This window comes from Pleurodeles waltl, chromosome 6 (assembly GCF_031143425.1).
Source record: "Pleurodeles waltl isolate 20211129_DDA chromosome 6, aPleWal1.hap1.20221129, whole genome shotgun sequence".
NCBI lineage: Eukaryota > Metazoa > Chordata > Amphibia > Caudata > Salamandridae > Pleurodeles > Pleurodeles waltl.
This window is the reverse complement of record NC_090445.1, coordinates 1,390,724,044-1,390,743,464: the sequence shown is the minus strand read 5'-3', so window position 1 is coordinate 1,390,743,464 and position 19,421 is coordinate 1,390,724,044. Positions and strand designations below refer to the sequence as shown.

Sequence of the window (19,421 nt, the reverse complement as noted above, 5' to 3'; positions counted from 1 at the left end):
TGCCAGTGTCTTTCTTAAGGTAAATGTGGACAGTCGCTTTACATATTACTACTTGTCTTGTTTTTGTCTTACTACAGTGACTGTCTGAACTTGGGAAGACTATGCGTAGCCGAAAGACGTGGCAGTGGAGTGATGGCTGCATTTCTGATGCCAGGCTCTGTGATCATCACTGACTGGCATAGGTCCAGTGAAGGCAAAGAGTTCCTGAGCAGCATAGTGCGCAAAAACAAAAGGAAATTCTTTGGTAACCTTGCAGGAACCGAGCTGCTACAGCACAGACTGATATCCTCATCCTTTGCTGTTGAAGTGAAAGAGGCCAATATTGCGAGAAATGAGTGACAATGTGTTTTAGCATATGTGACCATTTACATGAGAATGTATCAGAGCCTGTTGCAGTATGTGAGGGCTGCTGTGCGGAGTCAGTGGGAATAGCGAGTCACAGAATAACATTAAAGGGGATCAGGATTTCATAAAAACCCATATACTAACATTATGCATCAACTTTTCAAATGCCACTCCTGCAGCACATTTAAAGAACATTCATGACAAAGAAAACTTCCAGAATTGGAATTTCAACAAAGTATAAGCCCCTCAGCATTAGAACACTCTTCCTGTTTTAAATATTAGACTGCGAAGAAACGAACCCTTTCTTTCATCCTCCTTTCTTCTTAAGATTGCATGTCTGCAAAGAAAAAATAAACGTTAACAACATAATTTATACCCTTTCTGTTACAATTCCTGTAGAAAATCAAGTGCCATATCTACAGTTAATCCTGTACTCAGGGTTAAATTACTTACATTTGTCTAATATAATTTAACTTTACCCCCCCTTTTTAGGGTCGAGCCTGCGTTGCATGCGCATGCGTATCACAGCAAGACGCTTTTGTATTTAGAAAAGGGCTCGGAGCCCTGTCAACTTCACGTCAGTGTTTTTTATTGGTTTGTGGGCTTGCCTAATAAAATCTGCTTGCTTTCATTAGTCGAAGGCAAGCATACGTCATGCCTTTTCCAGTGGCTAGTCCTCCTCGAGCGCAGCGACCAAGTACAGAAAACATGCGAGGCTCACTTTTTTCCATCGGGCTCGTGGACTACTTTTTCTCTAATTTACGAGCGCAATCTCGCTTGGCAGAAGTCGAGCGCTTTACATAGTTAATTTCACTTTTTCGGGTTGTGTACACAAATGCACTTTTGCCCGATAGGTGAAAAGTGGGTTAGGAGTTTACAACGCGATCAGCTTTAACATGAGCAAACGCGAGACCCGTTGCATTGTAAATGCTTGTTTTTTTTCTTCTTTTTAACTTAGGGCAGTGGTCTTCAAATTGGGGGTGTGCCCCCCCTAGGGGGCCTCAAGTGACCTCGGGGGTGGGGGGTGGGGCGCCAGGCTCTGGTCAAAATAGTAATTACACAAATAAGTGTTTTGTTTTAAGCAAAAACATGTTATTGCAATTTTAATAAAGTAACAGTACTTAACTGCAATGTTTAAATACATCTAGACATATTTAAACATTGCCATCTTTATAAAATAATTTGTGAAAAAATTCTGAAGGGGGGGGCCCAGTGATTTTTATTTTTCAGCTGGGGCTGCGTGGCATTAAAAAGTTTGAAGACCACCGACTTAGGGTGAGGTGGGTGGGATAATGTTAGTCTCCATGTCTTTACTGCAATCCTGAATTGCTATTTCATTACAAGACCGGAAGCTACCATTATGCATGTTGAAAGCGCTTCAACACCTCTTCAGACATATGTTCTATTGGCCTAAAATAATGTTTCACAATTGTACCCTCATTTGACCAATCAGCCACTTTCAAAATATCCTGTAATCTTCTTCACAGCCAAGTTACTTTGCTTGCCATTGCTCCCCTCACAGAATGTGCTTTGAATATTTCTATATTCACACCCACTTGTTTCATCTTGAATCCATCCTGCAAATTGTAGATGCACTTACTGCTTTAAATGGCTTCAAATAATAAACTAACAATTGAAACTCGCCATCCCCTCTGTTGTCCAAAACTCTACCCTCATAATCTTCCAAACATTGTACCACACACAATTTTTTGCATTCTTCAAACTTTGGATAAAATATTGACTTTCACATAGTTTTAGGCCTTTTCCATATCTCAAAGAATACTCCAGGAAATCAAACACAAGAGACTTGCCATTTCGATGGTTAGATTTTTTCTAGAGTTAATTATTCTTTCATTGGCCAAATAAAAAATAATTTCAGAACAAAATGCACATCCCATAACATGTCAAATATGGTCCTAGGTGGTCTTTTAAGTTGCATGCTTTTCATTACTCTACAAACTAAAATACTACTTTCTACCGTTTTTCCTCCTATCATAACATGCCCTACAGAAGTTCTGATCTATAACAATTTCATGTCCTGTAACTTAGACCCCTCTCCAACTGTTCTGCTAAAAAATTCACTACCTCTACCACATTAGCCTCACGGGATCCAAATTCCTTTCCACACACCAACATGCCCAAACACCCATATTCCTAACAGTCCTGAAACTCCTTAAAGCATGCAGGCTACCCATCATCTCTAAGCAATTTATGCGATGTCCTTTCACTTCAGTAGACCAAACACCTCCTGTCTCCTGCTGTTCCATTCAAGCTCCCCAACTGAAAAGGCTTGCATCTGTCTAGTAATTAATCCGGTACACATCCTAAAATCGCTCTGCCGTTCCAGGCCTTAGGATTGTGTATCCACCAGTGTAACTCTTCTCTCGTTTCCTGGTACAGTATCGCCTTGTCTCCATACCATAATCTCTTCCTTAAAGCATCTTCCTTCACTCTCTGTTACCCCCAGTAATGCAAAGGATCAGGGAGGGAAAATAGCTTGTAATGTGTATGAAAATAAGATTACTAATATTGCCAAATCTCAACGTTAAACTCTCTCTCTTCAACACCTATGACACCTCCTTCCTTCTCAGCTTCGTTTTCCTCTCTGGTACCAACAACTGCATTCCAACAGTGACTATCTGGTAACCAAAAATCTGTAACTTCTGAGTTACAGTTATAACTGATTTCTCTTTGTTTATTATAAAACCCAAATACTCTAAAAGATCTTGCATTGCTTTCAGCTGATCTATCAACTCCTCTTTATTTTGTGGCATAATTAGAATGTTGTCCAAGTATATTATCCTGTGCAATCCTCTCTCAGTTTAGCTACCACCGCACACATCACTTTTGTAAAGCACCATGGTGCTGTTGATAGGCCAAAAGGTAAACAGAGAAACTGATATAACTGATTCCTCCATCTGGACTTTAAAAATCTCTGACTTTACTCTTCAATGGACACTGTAAACCAGTGTTGTCCAACCTTTTTATCGCCGCGGACCGGTAAATGTTTGATAATTTTTCCGTGGCCCGCTTGTCCCATTGTGTGACAAGCGGGCCACGGAAAAATTATCAAACATTTACCGCCCGCCACAGTGGGGCGGCCCGTTGCCGATTGATCCACGGACCGGCACCGGTCCGCGGCCCGGGGGTTGGGGAACACTGCTGTATGCGTCCTTCAAACCCCATTTTACTAGCCAATCTCCTTGCATCAACATGTCCCTTAACAGATGGATTCCCTCCATTTTGAAATGTCTATAAACCAAGAATTGATTTAACTCTCTTAGGTTTATTACTAGCCACCATCCTTTCTCTTTTTTTCCACTAAACATAGCATGTTTAGAAACCCTTTTGTATGTCCCTCTACATGTCATATTGCACCCTTTTCCAACATTGCCTTTATCTCTCTATCTGCCATTACCTTCTGTTCTTGTGTTAAATATAATTCTTTTGGTTCTTTCTTATGAACTGGTACCAGCACAAACTCTATTTCAAAACATCCAACTGTTTTCAAAACCTAGGGATCCTTTGTTATTTTTTCCAACCTCTCCACAAAGTTCTTCAAACAACCACCTGCCTTCATTTGGAAAGAATCAATATAAATCTCCTTGTGATCCTGTTGTAAATTGACCTCTTCCTCTGTTGCATCTGGCTTGACCTGATCAACCTTATTGTGGGAAAAACCATGCTGAACCTAGGGACCCTCTTCCAGCTCCTCAGTAACTGTAATTGTATTGGGACCTATGCAATCAACGGCCAGCATAAGCTCCTCGTCTGTTAGACCTCCCAAAAACAACCCAGAATATCTTTCTTAAATTAATCTGTGCTTTATCTAATGCAATGAAAGATGACACGTATAAACCTAAACTGCTCACGATGCACCCACCAAAGAGCAAACCTTTAGCATTTTCTGATGCTACCTTATTTCCCAAATCCTCCAATTTTGGGCTAATTCTCTTCAAAATAGTCTTTCTACGCTCTGCCAACAGGCCGGCATTGGCATTTCCGAAAAACACCATGGCTCCTTAACTCCAGACTCTTAATAATTCTACATCCACTTGTTCACCATTTATGCATGTCTCCTTTGCCATGTTCATTATTTTTGCTAATGGGACAAGTATGTCAAGAAGCCAATCTTGACATTGTTTTACAGATCTTTCTAGACCCTGGTGGGGGTCTCTTCCCAACCCAAATAGAAAAGTAATCATTTCCAGATTCATGTTAGAAGTTAAACACATCTTTCTTCAATTTGAGGTCTAGCACACTCTAGAAAAACATTTCTAACCTCTCTATCTAGAGGCTTCCTAATATATTACTTAATATATTTCCCAACATGATCTAGAGGCCACCAGTCAGCACTTCATGGATGGCGAATACTACCTGGTCTAAACATTTCCTCTCCTAAATGGGTCTTTGAGTACCACTTTTTAAGGTGTGCTGGGGCCGTCCTAAAATATTCATCAAGTATTTCTTTGACCATTTTTCTCATTATACTTTATCAACTCATCATCGGATAGATCTTGTGTGCCGCTAAGAACACCTTCACTTTGCATGCCGCTGAGGGCACCTTTGCCATGTTTTCTGCGATGGACACCCTCTTTTTTTAATGGAATTCAATCAATCTTTCTTTTCTTTTTCCAAATGTTTTGTTTCAAGTTCTTTCCTTTTGTAATTTTGTTCTTTATACCCTCATCATCGGCTAATGACCACAGTTCTCCTAACCCAATGTCCTTTCTTTTTTTCTCCATAACAATATTCACAACCCCTCCAACAGAAGCTTAACTGCATTTTGTATCAGCCTTCTAGTACTTTCCTCACTTATTCCCCTCTCAGTTGTATTCAATTCAACACTGTCTCCTTCTGATGCCATAGTATCAATTTACTAAACTTCCCTAAATCTCCTTTGAATCACAAGAGCTCCTCTCAACGTTTACCCCAATGAGACCTGACTGTTGCTAGTCAACCAATCGTTTTGAAGCACACACATTCACAGACTTAGTCTTTTTCATTTGTTTACTGCCCCATTCAAAATGGCCATAGCTTCTCACGGTAAATACTCCCTCCGCATTATCGCGTTTGGGAGTATTCTTGTGCATTAAACTTTATCACATCTGCCCTCATCAACATTTTATTTCAGTAAGTTCTCTTAATTATAATTCTCCCCTTGTTTCCTCTTTGAATTTTTAAACTCACTAGTTTGAAAAAAAAGCTTCATTCTCCTATATGCTAGCAGCCACTTCTTTAAGGTACTTGCATCTACATGACATACCTCGCGCTTCCCGTACTCCTCAGCAGGCACTCTGTAATTAGTTTGCTCTTGTTCACATTTCTGCGAAACACAAATGCATACCTAGACATCCTTGCGCTTAATGTTAAAATGTAGAAATGACCTCATGCTAATTACAGATCAGTAATTTAGAGTTCAAATCCCGTTTACCACTTTTGTATTAAAATAAATCCTGCACTCAACTTCAAATTTCTCCAGTTTAAACATGTTGCTGTTTCAGTCACTTCCCTAATAATAAATCTGTAATAATCTTGAAATATAACCTAACATATTCATTATTTCAAAAAGATATATTTATACTTAAATATTTGTGTGTTCACAGTTTCACACCCCACTTCTTAAAATTAGAAGCTTAACTCTTTCAAATAAAATATCAACAGTTATCATTTACATGTCTAGTAGTCTGGAAGGCACTTATCTGAACAGGAGCAGCATTTAGAAGAGGAAGGGTGTTCTAATGCTGAGGGACTTATAATTTGTTGAAATTCCAATTCTGTACGTTTTCTTTGTTATGAATGATCTTTAAAGGTGCTGCAGGAGTGACAATTAAAAGGATGGTGCATAATGGTAGCCCCCGATCTTACAATGAAATCTATTGTAGTACACAGGGCCATTGATGTGGGGAGTGTGAAATCAATGAATTGTTAAGTCATGCACCAGTAAGGATTTAGATTGTAGTAAGCTGAATGAAGCAACTCATTTGACAAATAAAAGAGCACCCATGAAGTATGTGTGGTGAGTCTGCCCGTTGATGTTTCTAAACCAGCGATAGGAAGTCAAGCCGAGAATCCATTGCACAATGTGAGAGTAGAGAGACACACCGGTTAGGGGTTCACTGAAGGCTCCAAGAGTGTTGTGATATTATCAGAATCAATGGGAGTAATGTGAAGGGTAAGTGAGACTGCAATGAGGAGCATGAGGCCTGGCATGTGGAACTGATAACATTTTTAAACGTCTAAAAGGTGAGGAATGAAAACTCAGGAGGAGTGTCAGATTGTTCAGGATCCATTGACTGATATCTATATCAGCATTTCCTGGTTCACCTTTTGAGGGTTATGTGATTTGCCCCTTCTGAAATATGTAGTAATCCAGGACTTGTGATAAGATTTGGCTAAAAGCCATTTGGCAATTAAGCATGGCAGAGCACAAAGTTGGCTTATGGTGCACAATAGCACATTGTATGCCAACAACTGAAGGAAGCCTTTTCCCTAATTTCATCTTTTCTGCTGTCACTTTACTTCAAGTGGGTGTCAAGTGACTATTGCAATGGAAGATGGTCTCTATGAGTTTATTTCGAAGAGTAAATTCAGCTGCAGAAAAGGTGTACAGGCTGTCTTCCAATGGATAATGACTGTCTAGACTATTTTATCTACAATCTATCTACTTTTATTAGCCACATAAAAGATATGTCCTACCCTCGTCCGCAACACTTTTTTTTTTTTTTTAAGGAAATATTTCCCTGTTTCCATTATGTTTGGCCCTTAAAACAGTTCTGTTCCAAAAAGAACTTGAACACACTCTCCCGTGTACACTGTTTGCCCTTTTGTAATTTAATGAAGGCATATCTACAATATTTTCAGTACAACCAAGTGTAATAGATTGGGATCCTTATGCGATTCATGCACCATATTTCTAGAAACATTATAATGTTTTGTAATATGCTTTGTGGACTGCATATGAGAGCCATGCTCTAGCCTTGTTCTTTTGCATCCAGTGCCATTGCAGTAAGGGACTAGCTCCTTTTTGGTCGAGCCTACCAGACAATGTAAGCTGCCTTATTGCAAAAGACCTATTGTGGGCTTCCCGAGAACATACAAGGACTTTCAGCTTGTCCATTGCTTAATTTTGGGTGTTATTAGTGGCATTCCTATTGCTTGCTTTCTGTTCGATGGCTTTTTTCTTATTTCAACTTGTCCATCTTGTGTTTGTCCCTCCTATGCCAAATAACCTATTTACCATCTGTTTGATCTTGTAGCTTCTGTGCTCTCATCCCTTATGAAACTACTTTTTTCCTTTTGTTTAAGAATTCCATGTGAGTGGATGTGTGTTCCAGGTGTCTCATCCATATGCTGTTTCCCCTCTCCCTTGCCCATGTGCTTCTGCCCCTGCCCCCAAAAGACGCCCCCTGTAATCCACCCTTGCTCTTTTTCACCCGTGTTCGTTAACTATTTCTGCTTCTCCCCTCCTGTCTTGTTGATTGTCCTCCCCCTGCCATGTTGCTTCTCCTGTCCCCGCAGTACTTCACCCCGGCTTCCCAACTCACTCCCCCCCACTCGCTCTCCCATTATTTTGTAAAACATTTGCTTTCATACTACGTTATATATAATAACAACACTTTCGTGTCACTCAGTGGGTGTTGAATGCCTGTGCATGCCTACACAATGCAACAGTCCTTTCTTTTCTTTTTTTAAGCCATGCTGCACAGTAACTGTGATGCAGTATATCATAGCTAAAAACTTAGTAAAGTCAGTAGATCTTATAGGTGTGACCTATGCCAATGCTTGTCTTATTTTTTCATTATAAAATGGGATGACATTGAGCATTGCAAGTGGTTTGTCTTTGACAAAAGTGATTTCCTGGTTTAAAATTGATTGCTCTAGACATTTAGTACCTTTAAGTTATAGACTAAGAAGTATAGTCTTCAAGCATCACAACGTAGGTTACCGGAAGATGTCCTATGAGCGTATCTCTTTCATTACGTTACATACATTAACCAGACAAGACCTCTGTAGAAAATTAGCCTGGAGGAGGTGAACCTTTGCAAGGGAGTTGTGTGCCTACTGGCCACCGGATAGGCATGTCCTCATTATAGGCTGCAGAGATTCACTGTTAGATTCCTACCATCTGGAGTTGGTAATCACCTGCCCCTAGCCAAATCTGATGTATGCCAAATCCACTTACGTTCATCAGGATGTTTCCACCATCAAGTTAGATGTTTAAGTTTAAATTCCCAGTAGAAGGAATAAAGACAGTAAGACCATATTGTTTCTTGTTCATCCTGTGGAAATAGGCAACAAGGTCTGATCCTTCACATCTGCAAGTGAGTGGGAAGTGAATCCGTGGTGTCAGGAGAAACTTCATAAGTATTTCGGTTATGTTTGACTGTTTTGGTTTGTTCGATTGTTTTGATCTTTATAGTCAGAATACTAATAGCTATGCTAGTGTAAATAAAGGATGTATTCTTTAATAACTACTCCTGCTATATCTTTCTTAGTATCAAGGATTGAGTATCAATTTAAAGTTCAATTTTATCTGATTTGGGAAGGCTTGGTGCTTTGAGATAGCAACATGGACTGTTTGTCGTAGTGTTTCTGTTATTCCCATTCGGAAGCTCTTATTTTAAAATTTGGTTCAAGAGAAATGGTAAGTGATGCTTATTGTCTAACACGCACTGTTGACATGCAGAGAATTATTTGTGGCATTGAGAACCTAAGGTCGAACTGTGTGAAACTTATACTAATAGGAATTATTGTGACCCCATTGGGTATTATGAAACCAGTAATGAAGGATTTTATGAGACTATATTGAAGTGCAGAAGGGCAGCGTTGGGAAACAGATCTAGGAGGGTTTCAGCTGCACTACAAAGGTGCCAGAACTTTGGCTCCCAACTTTACCACTCAAGAGGGGTGCAGGGGGTGGGAATACCATGACTGCGGCATCAGTCGGGCGTAATTGAGGAGAAAAGTGGCCCTGCTGCACGGGGTTTAACGGTGCTGCAAATGGGCCAGGATTTGACTCTCACCTTCCCCTGAGGCTGTGGGTGAAATACAGTGACTGTACTGTGCCAGTTGGGCATATTTGAGGAGAAAGGCAGGATTATTGCTTAGGATTCAACAGCGCTACAAAGGGGCTAGGACCTTGGCTCCCAATTTCCCATGAGGCGGGGGAGGAGGGAATACTGCCACTGTGCTGCACCAGTCGTCTGTATTTGAGGAGAAAGGTGGCCCTGCTGTACGGGATGCACTTGGGTCCATGCCAGGGTGTAGACCTGGCCCATCTGCACCTGATCAAGCCCAGGGCTGGGCTACCTGTCTTGATCCCAAGTCTTCCTAAATGTAGTGAATTGGATGGAATATAGTAAGCCCTCCTCTTTCCCTGTAGTTATCAAAATTTAGACTAGCATCTGGGACTAGAAGTGTATGTTGAGGACAGTGGAAGCAGTCAGTTCTGATTGACAAGATTTGGACATTTCATATTTATCTGTGCTGTGGTCAACTAATTTTAGGAGGTTATTCTATCTATGATGTGGGTCACCCTTACTAGTGACTGTGGGCAAATGCATATTACCTATAGTGGTTGGTGCTGCAAAACGCCTACGCACCGGGGCTGATATCATTTTGCTGATCACTTCTGCAGTTGGGACTTTGTCAGAAGAAATCAATGCAGTGGAAGTTGAACTTGGGATTGTTCCACAGGTCCCTGGCCAGCCCACAGTCTTGCACGAAGAGGAGGTGGACGATGGAGCGAAATTAGGAATTGGCGCTCAGGCTGCTGCAGTGACTCTTAATGATAGTTATTCCATGGCTTCCCTAAATTACATGGCTGTCAGTCATGCAGGTGGCACAAGCGTTCTCAAAGGAGTTGGTGATGAAACTCATGACGTTGGGTCAAGATCAATTGCACTGTGTAGGTCAAAAATGAAAAAAAACGAGTAGGAGGCCTGCGTCAAAGCCCGGTTTTCACTCTTTACCTTGTGATAATTTGCCCTGTCCACTGCCCAGTGAATCATGTAACTATATAGTTGACAAGTTGGTGACTCTTAACTTTGAAACTGGAATCCCAGTTCAACTCCATAATTTCTGCTTGTTAACGCAGACTCAAAGATTGGAGAAGCTGTTGCTGACTTGAAGGCTACCATAGAGGTGCTAACTCACTGTATCAAAGATAGGTGTGGCATCCCTGTTGCTGGAATTTCTAGACTGGGTGAAACTTTAGACTAGACTAGACTCTAGACTATCCCATCCCAGAAGCTGGAGTTTGTATTACACCACAGCAGGGCCATCCTCAACCTCCAGTCATCACTGACCCCAGGCATTCGACATTGACCTGAGAGCTGCATGTCTGAAGCTCCAATTGATCAGGGTCATCTGTGACTGCATCTCATCTGAGCCCACTTACCTGTATACCAGCCTATTCATCTGGTGGTACTGTTGAAACTTCCCATCATGAGCTACCTCTTGCCGCAACACCTTATATTATTATTTTGGATAATATCCCAGTGCTGGCATCTAACTTTGTTGAGACTTATCGGCGGCTCAAAAACAAAGTGGTCCACTAGCTCTGCATAAAAGCTTAGGTTGTACCTTGCCTTTGTTCACAAAGAGAGTTTCTTGGGTCCGTCCGCAGTCTAAGTCTTTGGATGGCGATTGTATAGTGGTTAATTTCAACAACCTGCACTTGGCTGGTTTCCTCTTATCGATGTTGTCAACTAGAAAGAATCCATCTACTGGTGTTACAGTGTTCGCTCTGGGTTTGTTTTACAAGCCACTCTTTCTATGTAATAATGTATCTATTGTATTTGCCGTCCCAACCGTATTCTAGTGCCCTCTTAAACCACTGTTCCATCTTTTCTACCCAAGGTCCATATCTCTATTTCTAACCGCTTTGCTCCATTAAGTTTACTAAGTGAGAATCAATGACTCCCAAGTACTAATGCCAGTTCTCTGTCTGTTGGTGCGAGCGACTCCATGTTTAAAAAGGTGGACCTTGGTGGTGTTTCCTTCTTTAGATGGAATGTTGCAGTTGTTGTTAGCATAAACGATAGTGGCGACTTGTGTGACTTTGTGGCAACATTTTAAGTTGGTTGTTTACAGGAGACATGAGATGCATCTTCTAATTCTTTTGTGGATTTTTTTTCTTCTCTTCAGCACCTGCTGTTCCCTCCAATCGTGGGCAGGGCCAAAGGTGGTCTGGTTATCCTTATTTCTTTAACAGTTAAGAGTACTGTGTCCCCAATTCAAACTAGGTCTCCTAATTTGGCTGCAGTTTTGTTAAAATTTAACAATTTATTTCGTTAAGTGGTAGTAAACCTTTACAATGCTTGTACTTTGGCAGGTATCTCTAGTAGTGTAACATCTCTCAAGGTTTTTTTTTTTTGATTCACTGTCCAAAGTTAGCCTGGAGAATAGTTATGCTATCCTGCTAGGGTTTTCAATTTGCACCCTTGCCCAAGCCGGTTTTGTAGTCAACCTGATAAAATAACTAGTGAATCTGTGCACTTTTTGCACACACTCAAGGGAGATTATATGATGCATATCTAGCTGAATACAGTGTGGTCTTTGCCTTAATCTCCGACTTTGGCACCTCCTCAGAAGGGTATGTTCCTACTTTTACTGATAGAGGCGCTAACAGGGAAATCGATTATTTCTTTATATCTCCCACTTTGAATGAATTCTTAGTGAAATCTGAGGTTATCTGGAGTTTGAGTGATCATAGTCCCCTTTCAGTTACCTTTCACTGGGGCCATAGTCAAAAGCACCCCATCCACCTAGCTATGCTTACTGGGAGCCTTTCTTCTTACGGTCAGCACTTGAAATGGAGTGTCATAATTCCTGATGTCTCTTTTTTATAGATTTACTCAGGATTTGTCATTTCGAGATTGACTCTTGTTTAAATGATACGTGCGCTGACACTAATTGCGAACTCTTTTAATGTTATCAGGGATAGCATATCTTCCAATCTGACGAGTAAGAATAATGACAAAATTCCAAAGCCCTTTAAATGGTTTGACTCTAATTGCTATATGGCACCTAAAGTCCTCTTAAAGGCAGTCAAGGCTGTAACTAGAGACCATAATTGGGTTGCCAAATGTCGAGCCTTCTACGAGAGTACCTTAGAAGAGCAAAAGAGGGTGTTGACCGATGAAGCCTGGCTGCAGTTGCTGGCTGGGAGTCACCTTAGGGACAGTGCAATTTCTGGAAGATTAACTACCCACTCTTTAGGACTTCGTTGGACCTGTCCTGCAGTGTACTATTCTGTCCGGTGTATGGGTTGAGCACTTACAATCTATATACAGCATGCTTTCCCAATTCCTCACTGCTGGGATACAAAGTGAAGCCTTAGCCCCTATTAATTTTACATTAGATGAGGTACAAAACGCTATATGTGTGCGCCTTGCTAACAGGGCTCCTGGTCCTGATGGGGTCCGATTAGACCTATAAGTCCAACATAGATTTTTGGATTCCTGTTTTAACTTTGAACTTGAACACAGTAGTGAAAGTGCGTATTCTTGAAGCTAGGTCTACCTTTGTTACCGTCCCTGCTTTTAAGAAAGGCAGCTGCTCGGCCCCAAGTAGTATAGGCCCATTTTGTTGATTGGCTACTCGGTTAAGATAGTTGGTCCTATTTTGCTGAATAGGATAGTTGAAAGGGCATTGGAGCAGAATGTTATAACTGATATTCCGTATTTTGTTTGTCCAGGCCTAGGCACTATTGACTATCGCCTTAATTTGTATTTGATAGGTGCGGAGTACACAATCAGGGGAAAAAAGTTGAAAAGAGGGAAACCTTTGGCTATTATTTGGAGATAGGGCATATTTTCAAGAGGGGGTGAATGCACAAAGTACTTTAAACATAAATGGGGTGTTCGCCAAGGTTGTGATCCGGCCCTGTTTCTGTTTACATTATATGTCAATTGCTTGGAAAAGTCACTGTTAGAAGTTGATCTGGACATGCCCAAAATCGGTTCTGGTTCAGCCCCTGTTCTGCTGCTCGTGTACTGCTCTGGGTCTTAAGGTTTTGCTTAACCGGCTGTTCTGCTCTACTTCAGGCTAAGAGGAAAACAAAGTGAATGGAATGCAAAGAATGCACTACTCTTAGTCTGAGTAATTCATTTATTAAAACACTTCCCAAGTTTCATGTACGGAAAGAATAACGTGAGCTTTTATTTCAAATGCAGCAACACAGTGTAATTCTTAACCTAATCACAGCAGTAGAATAATAATGATTACTGGAACAAAGAGAATGCAAAACTTCAACAAGACTATGTATTCATGCGTGCACACCACAACCCTAAAAATAAGAATGAAAAATGCATCACCATGGGGCTTGACACCAACATCATCCCTTTGTCTGCCAACCTTAGGTTGTGGAACCCTGAAAACAGAGGGAGACTACCCACAATGGGATTATTTTCTGAGCATGGCGTCCCTCCTCAGACGAGTCTTTTCTAATTCTGGTTGTAAAGCTTCCTCCCCTTATATACTTTAAACAAACTGGAGAGGAGGATTCTAGAAACCTCCCCTCCCATGAAATAAGTTATTGTTCAAACGCTGGCCGTACCAGGTCCGTGTTGAAAGAGCACATTAGAGACCGGCCAAATCCCACAGTGCACTTCCAAGACTGATCTATTCCCTGCTTTACCATAAACATTCTCAGCCTGGTACATCTTATCGTTACTACTCCCCCATGATATGTGCCCGTCCTTGTGAAAAACAGTGAAAACACGTTGCACGAGCTGTGTGCAGAAAAACACCTGCACCACTAATGTGACAGCGTTTGCAGCAAAGCACAGCACAAAATGGAGTCGGTGTTCAAGATGGAGCCGGTGGTTAAATACAGATAGCATTACACCGGTTTATAGTATTCATGGGAAGTCTTGACTTAGGTACACATTTTTCCAAGTCTCATGGCATGGTTATAGGTCCACAGCCCACCAAGACAAGGACTTACCGCGTTATACTTTGTTGTATTTGTTTTTTCCTACATGGGTGTCCTATTTGGTTCTTTACTGCCTAGGTCCCCTCTTCTATTGGCTAGAAGGCCCATGTTTACTAGAAGGACAGTTTGTGTGTTTACTTTTGCATCTATGCTAGGCCGTAAGCATGTTAAAATCATACTTATATTTATAGAGCAAAGTGTATTTCTGTAGCTGCCTGATGTAACAAACTTTTGGGGATATACCAGTGTGTCTTCCCTGCAAGTGTTTGAGAGAAAGATTCTAAGAAAGCTCCTCTCCCTCCCAAAGAGAGTATCCTCCTTTATCAAGCGTGATGAATTAGGGTTTGACTTTTTAGAGAACAGGTTGATGTTGCAGCCCTTATTCCTATGGGTCTCGGTTTGAGTTTGCCCAGCTAAACAGTTAAATCGATTGTTAATAAAAGATTGCTTGGCTTTTGATCGAGTCTTGAGCATTCATTGGATTAGCTATGTAAAGGATTGCTTTATCAAGTTCGGTCGTCCTGAATTTTTTAATCATCCATAGTCCCTTGTCACGGAGGATTACTCTTGAACCAAAATAACTTTTGTGACTTGGAGGGATAGAGAGCGGTCATTATTGGTCAAGGATAAGTAATCTGTTAGAGCATATTTACTACTACAAACTACCCTTTTAATTGAACCATTTATCTTATACAACATGTCTGATTACTACTGGTTCTTTTTTTAACGCATTTTACATTAAATTTAATACACCATCTACTTGCAGTTCCATGTGGAAGTTCATATGGTGGTACTTTTATCCCTTGTTGCTGTAACAAATTGGCCCAGGACTTTACTATATTTTGCACTTTTTATTAATGAAACTTTTTTATTCCATTGCTCGATGATAAACAGTTTGCACAAGTCTGACCTGCTTTTTTTTATTTACTTGTTCTAATTTAGCTTACTTTTTATCTGCCGCAGTTTGTTTGAGGAACACCTTATTTGTTGTTTGTGTATCCTCGTGGGCTGTATCATTGCTGTTTTTATTCCTGTGTTGTACATTTTTCCTTAATGATTGTTTTTAATTGATTTTGTAATGTTATTTTATGGTTCCATGTGAAACGGAATAAAGATTGATGACTGACTGAAATACAGGAGTGTCTGGAACCAATGGTGAAAGAATGTTTCAGACTACTTTCAGAGCAGTAGGCCAGCAAATTATGGGGCTGTTGAAGTTTAATGACATTGATGTGTAAGTAAGTAAAGAACTCTAAAGAGTAGCATATTAGTTAGTGGTAATTGCATTTTTCGGGGTCTGGAATTCATATCGCCTGACGGGACATATTTTGAGGGGTCAAGCGCAACATATTTTCTTGTTTGTTTTGTCCTTTGGACAAGTAGGCCCAACACCCTGAAGCACAAACCCTTTAACTGCCAGTTTACAGAGAAGGGAACTGTCTGTAGTTGGGGTAATGTGTGTCCATATGTGAATGCTGTTCGAACTTGTATTTATGGTTCATTAATGATAATCCGTCATTATTAGGGTGAGTGCTGTAAATAAACTTTTTGAGGTCACACTGCACTACAGACATTGGCTCCAGTATAAAAAAAAATAAAAAGTGTGCACACGTTTGAAAAGTTAAAAAATATGAGGTTAAGTATAATGCTCCCAGAATGCTTTCTGATTAGATGCAAATGTTTGCAGAAACATGTGAGCAAGAGCAATGATTACTTGCTTTCAAAATAAAATGTTCAGAAAAAAATGCAAGTAGGAAAAAAACGTTTCGCTATGAAATGTTAGGTGCTATTTCTTTGAAGCGTCATTTAGTAAAATGTGGTCATGCATGCTACTATTTCCCAAAAATATTCCTAATGGAAAGTCAGTGTAACCATTTTCAACAAGATTATGGGAAGCATGAAAAATAAACAAGCACTGGCAAAGCTAACGATCCAACATTTTTTGTGAGTCTTTTGGTTTCGTCAATGCATATCTTGTTTTGACATGGCTTTTATAACACTTTATTGTTGTGGGAGCTACCACGCCCCCACCATTGTAACAAACATTGGTGAAAAGAAAAAAAAAGTTTTTGGTTTCAAAAAGCACACTTTGCCACCAGTGTCGTAACAAAGGTCCAGCAGCCCCCACACAGGGGGAGCCCCTTCCAGCACAGCACCTGCCCTGAATGAGTCTGGAAGTGGGGCCCTCCGTGTTCTTTGCAGGGGGGCCTCTAGTCTCATTATGCCACTAATTGCCACAGTAGTTCCTGGCACTGAACAAAACTACTTGGTGTGCCAATATGCTCCTTGTGGAAGAGCAGAAAGTGATCACTCACAGTAAAGCCTAAGAAAAACGAAATGTCTTTAACACCAGACCTAATTAAGGACCCAATTCTTTTAGAAAGCCACAAACGTGCATTCATGGCGTATGTCGTTGATTTAGTGACTTTCATGAATTCACAAGCACTTACAGAAGTAGATCAGGAAATCATACTCCTCGAAAATATTTGTGAACTGTATTTTAGCACAAGCAAATATGCATGTGTAGATTTGCTCATGTGAAAATCTATATACAAGTTCACTTTCACTCCAACCACTCACTTCCCAACCCTGGAAGAACTTCTACTTCTGCCATTTTTAGGAGTACATTTCCAACCTTTCTCATTATGGGAAGGGGGAAGAGCTAGTGAAAATCCTTAAAACATGCAAGTTAGTGTAAGGCAGACTCAAAAGCATTCCAGCCCTTGAACTAGTGCTTACTGCTTCCTCCAGCCCCAGTATGTAGATCTGCGCAAAGGTTTCAAAATAAGGAAATTGCTATAACAGGGATTGAAGTTGCAAGTATTCAAGCCCTACTATAGTAGTAACCCTGGCATAATGAGTGAGGCTATTATCAGAGCTCTTACATAATGAGATTGCGGCCATAATTTGCCGCTGTACTACATAGTACCACAGGGACAAGTAGTTTTTTTTTTACATTACAAGTTGATTTTAGAAGCAGCCTACCCCATGCACAAGTAGATATTATATTAAATTCCACCCCCCTGCATTTGCCCCATTAAGCCCTGCTCAGTGCCATCATCCACTTCTCTGATTTTCTGCAGTGCATGTGCTACTTGATTTTTGTGTGTTGTGTCAACTGCTCTTGTGTCGTTGTTTCTTATTTCTCTGCTGTCTTCTTCATGCAGGGCTGATTGAGAGGCCAGTTCTTCCACCACAGGTAGCTGCTGACACTGCTTGCTATAAGATTTTTGTCTCTGGGAAAAGCAGCGTCGGAAAGACCGCCATGGTAGCCAAGCTTGCTGGCTTGGAGGTGCCTGTTGTGCATCATGAGACCACAGGTGACTTATTTTCTGTGACACTCATCCATCACAATTGTTCCTAGTTAGCACACTGCTGATTAACATGACTTGCACATTGATTAATATGCTCCAAATGCAACTGTTGCTCTGGATATTGTTAAGCTTCTTGATATTTTGTTGTGTTATACTATATTTACTTGTCTTGTAATTGCCCCAGTGCTCCTTGCAGTGCAGGTGCTATATAAAATTGCTTTCAATCTCACAGACATAGTTTTGTCTACCTACCTATTATCACAACACCTACTCACACACAACACTATGGGCTTCTTCTGGGGTCCATCATATCCTATATATTACTCAACATCTACCTAAGAACCTTACCAAATCTGATAAAATAATACAACATCTCCTGTTACAACAATGCAGATGACACCGAGATAATTTTAAAATGGATAGCCCCAAGACCTCTACAATTCGCAACTTGATGACTGCCTCCATGCCATAAACACATAGATGAATAACCATCTAAAGGTCAATACCACTGATGCAGAGATTAACACCTGTGGGCAATCACAAAAGTAACAGCCTACCACCATATGCCCTAAGGAACATGAAGCTTTTCCAACATAAATAGAAGTGGGAGTAGTCATGTATTCAGATCTATCCTTATGCTGCATGTTAACTTCACAAACAGTGCTTTCTTCCTAATAAAAACAGTAGATTGCATCTTTCCATACCTTGCATGCGAACATGAACTGCAAGCCATCCTCAAACTCGAAATCTCCAAGCTTGACTATGCCAACAGCCTATACCTTGGTACACCCACATTTATCATTCACAAAACTAAAGCATAATCCTAATTCTGCTGCAAGACTTCTTGTCCGCCTTTACCCAAGAGCACGCATGACTCTGGTCCTGCAGTCGCTCTGCTTGTTATGCATAGTTTGAAAAGCAATGGTCAAAGCACTCTGCATTATCCACAGAGCCTCCCAAGGAAAAGGACAGCTATAGCTACAAGTTAAATTCAAGCAATGGAAACTAAATACAACACTGAGTTCCAGCCTTCCACCACTTACAATCATACCAACTTACTATAAGAAATCCGTAGGAGGCACTACTTTCTCAGTACATGCCTCCAATCTCTGACACGCACTACCAGCCACTATTCGAAACATACAGGAGCAAATACACTTCAGAAGACAGTTGAAATCATGGCTATTCGTAGATAACTTCATGATCCACACCCTGGTTACAAAGCCCAGAAAACAGTTACACCCTTAAGCACAAGCCTCCGCTCACAATCCAGGAATTAGAAACATCTCAACCAGCAAACTGCTTTTGAAATGCAGGTAAGCTAGGAAGGACTGAAGTGTGGTTCACCGTGCCATTATAAAATTATGTCTTTCAAACAGTTATTGCCCACAAAGGTACTAACAGCATAGCATGCAGCAGTCAGCATCAAATTGTAATGTATACCTTTTAAATTCACACAAGACAAATCTGTTCTGAGGACTATTCATCACCAGCACTGTACAGCCAAAATCCAAACATTACCAAATGAACGGGCATGAAATAATTGAGGAGATCTGTTACACATTGCTGGACAATTCAGAAGGTTTTAATGTAGTCCACCACTGCAGGTCCAAAATATCTATAAAATCTGACTGCTTCTTTACATCCCACAGACACTCAGAGGTGGGATGAGAATAGAAATGCCTGTCCCAATAGATCTCCCCATTTCAGTCTCCCTCCAACCATGCCAGCTCAGTGCCAGAATTATACAAACTCTCAGATTGGATAACTCCGTACACTAACCAGCTAAGCAGATTACATCATAAGAAATACCATAAAGG

The 19,421-nt window shown here is 40.7% G+C and overlaps 1 protein-coding gene across 5 annotated transcripts in view; it reads left to right on the top strand.

Annotated features, from left to right (window-relative positions):
• Positions 1–19,421, top strand: part of CPLANE2 (ciliogenesis and planar polarity effector complex subunit 2) — a 43,975-nt gene that overhangs the window by 16,138 nt on the left and 8,416 nt on the right. For 3 of the 5 annotated variants that reach the window (XM_069240726.1, XM_069240725.1, XM_069240728.1), the window contains exons 2-3: positions 78–244; positions 17,455–17,607. In XM_069240726.1, coding sequence (XP_069096827.1) covers positions 133–244; positions 17,455–17,607 — 265 coding nt within the window. In that variant the 5' untranslated portion in view covers positions 78–132. Of the gene's footprint in view, positions 1–77; positions 245–6,184; positions 15,522–17,454; positions 17,608–19,421 lie in introns of those variants that run through there. The other 2 variants (XM_069240729.1, XM_069240730.1) reach the window with 2 other exon arrangements.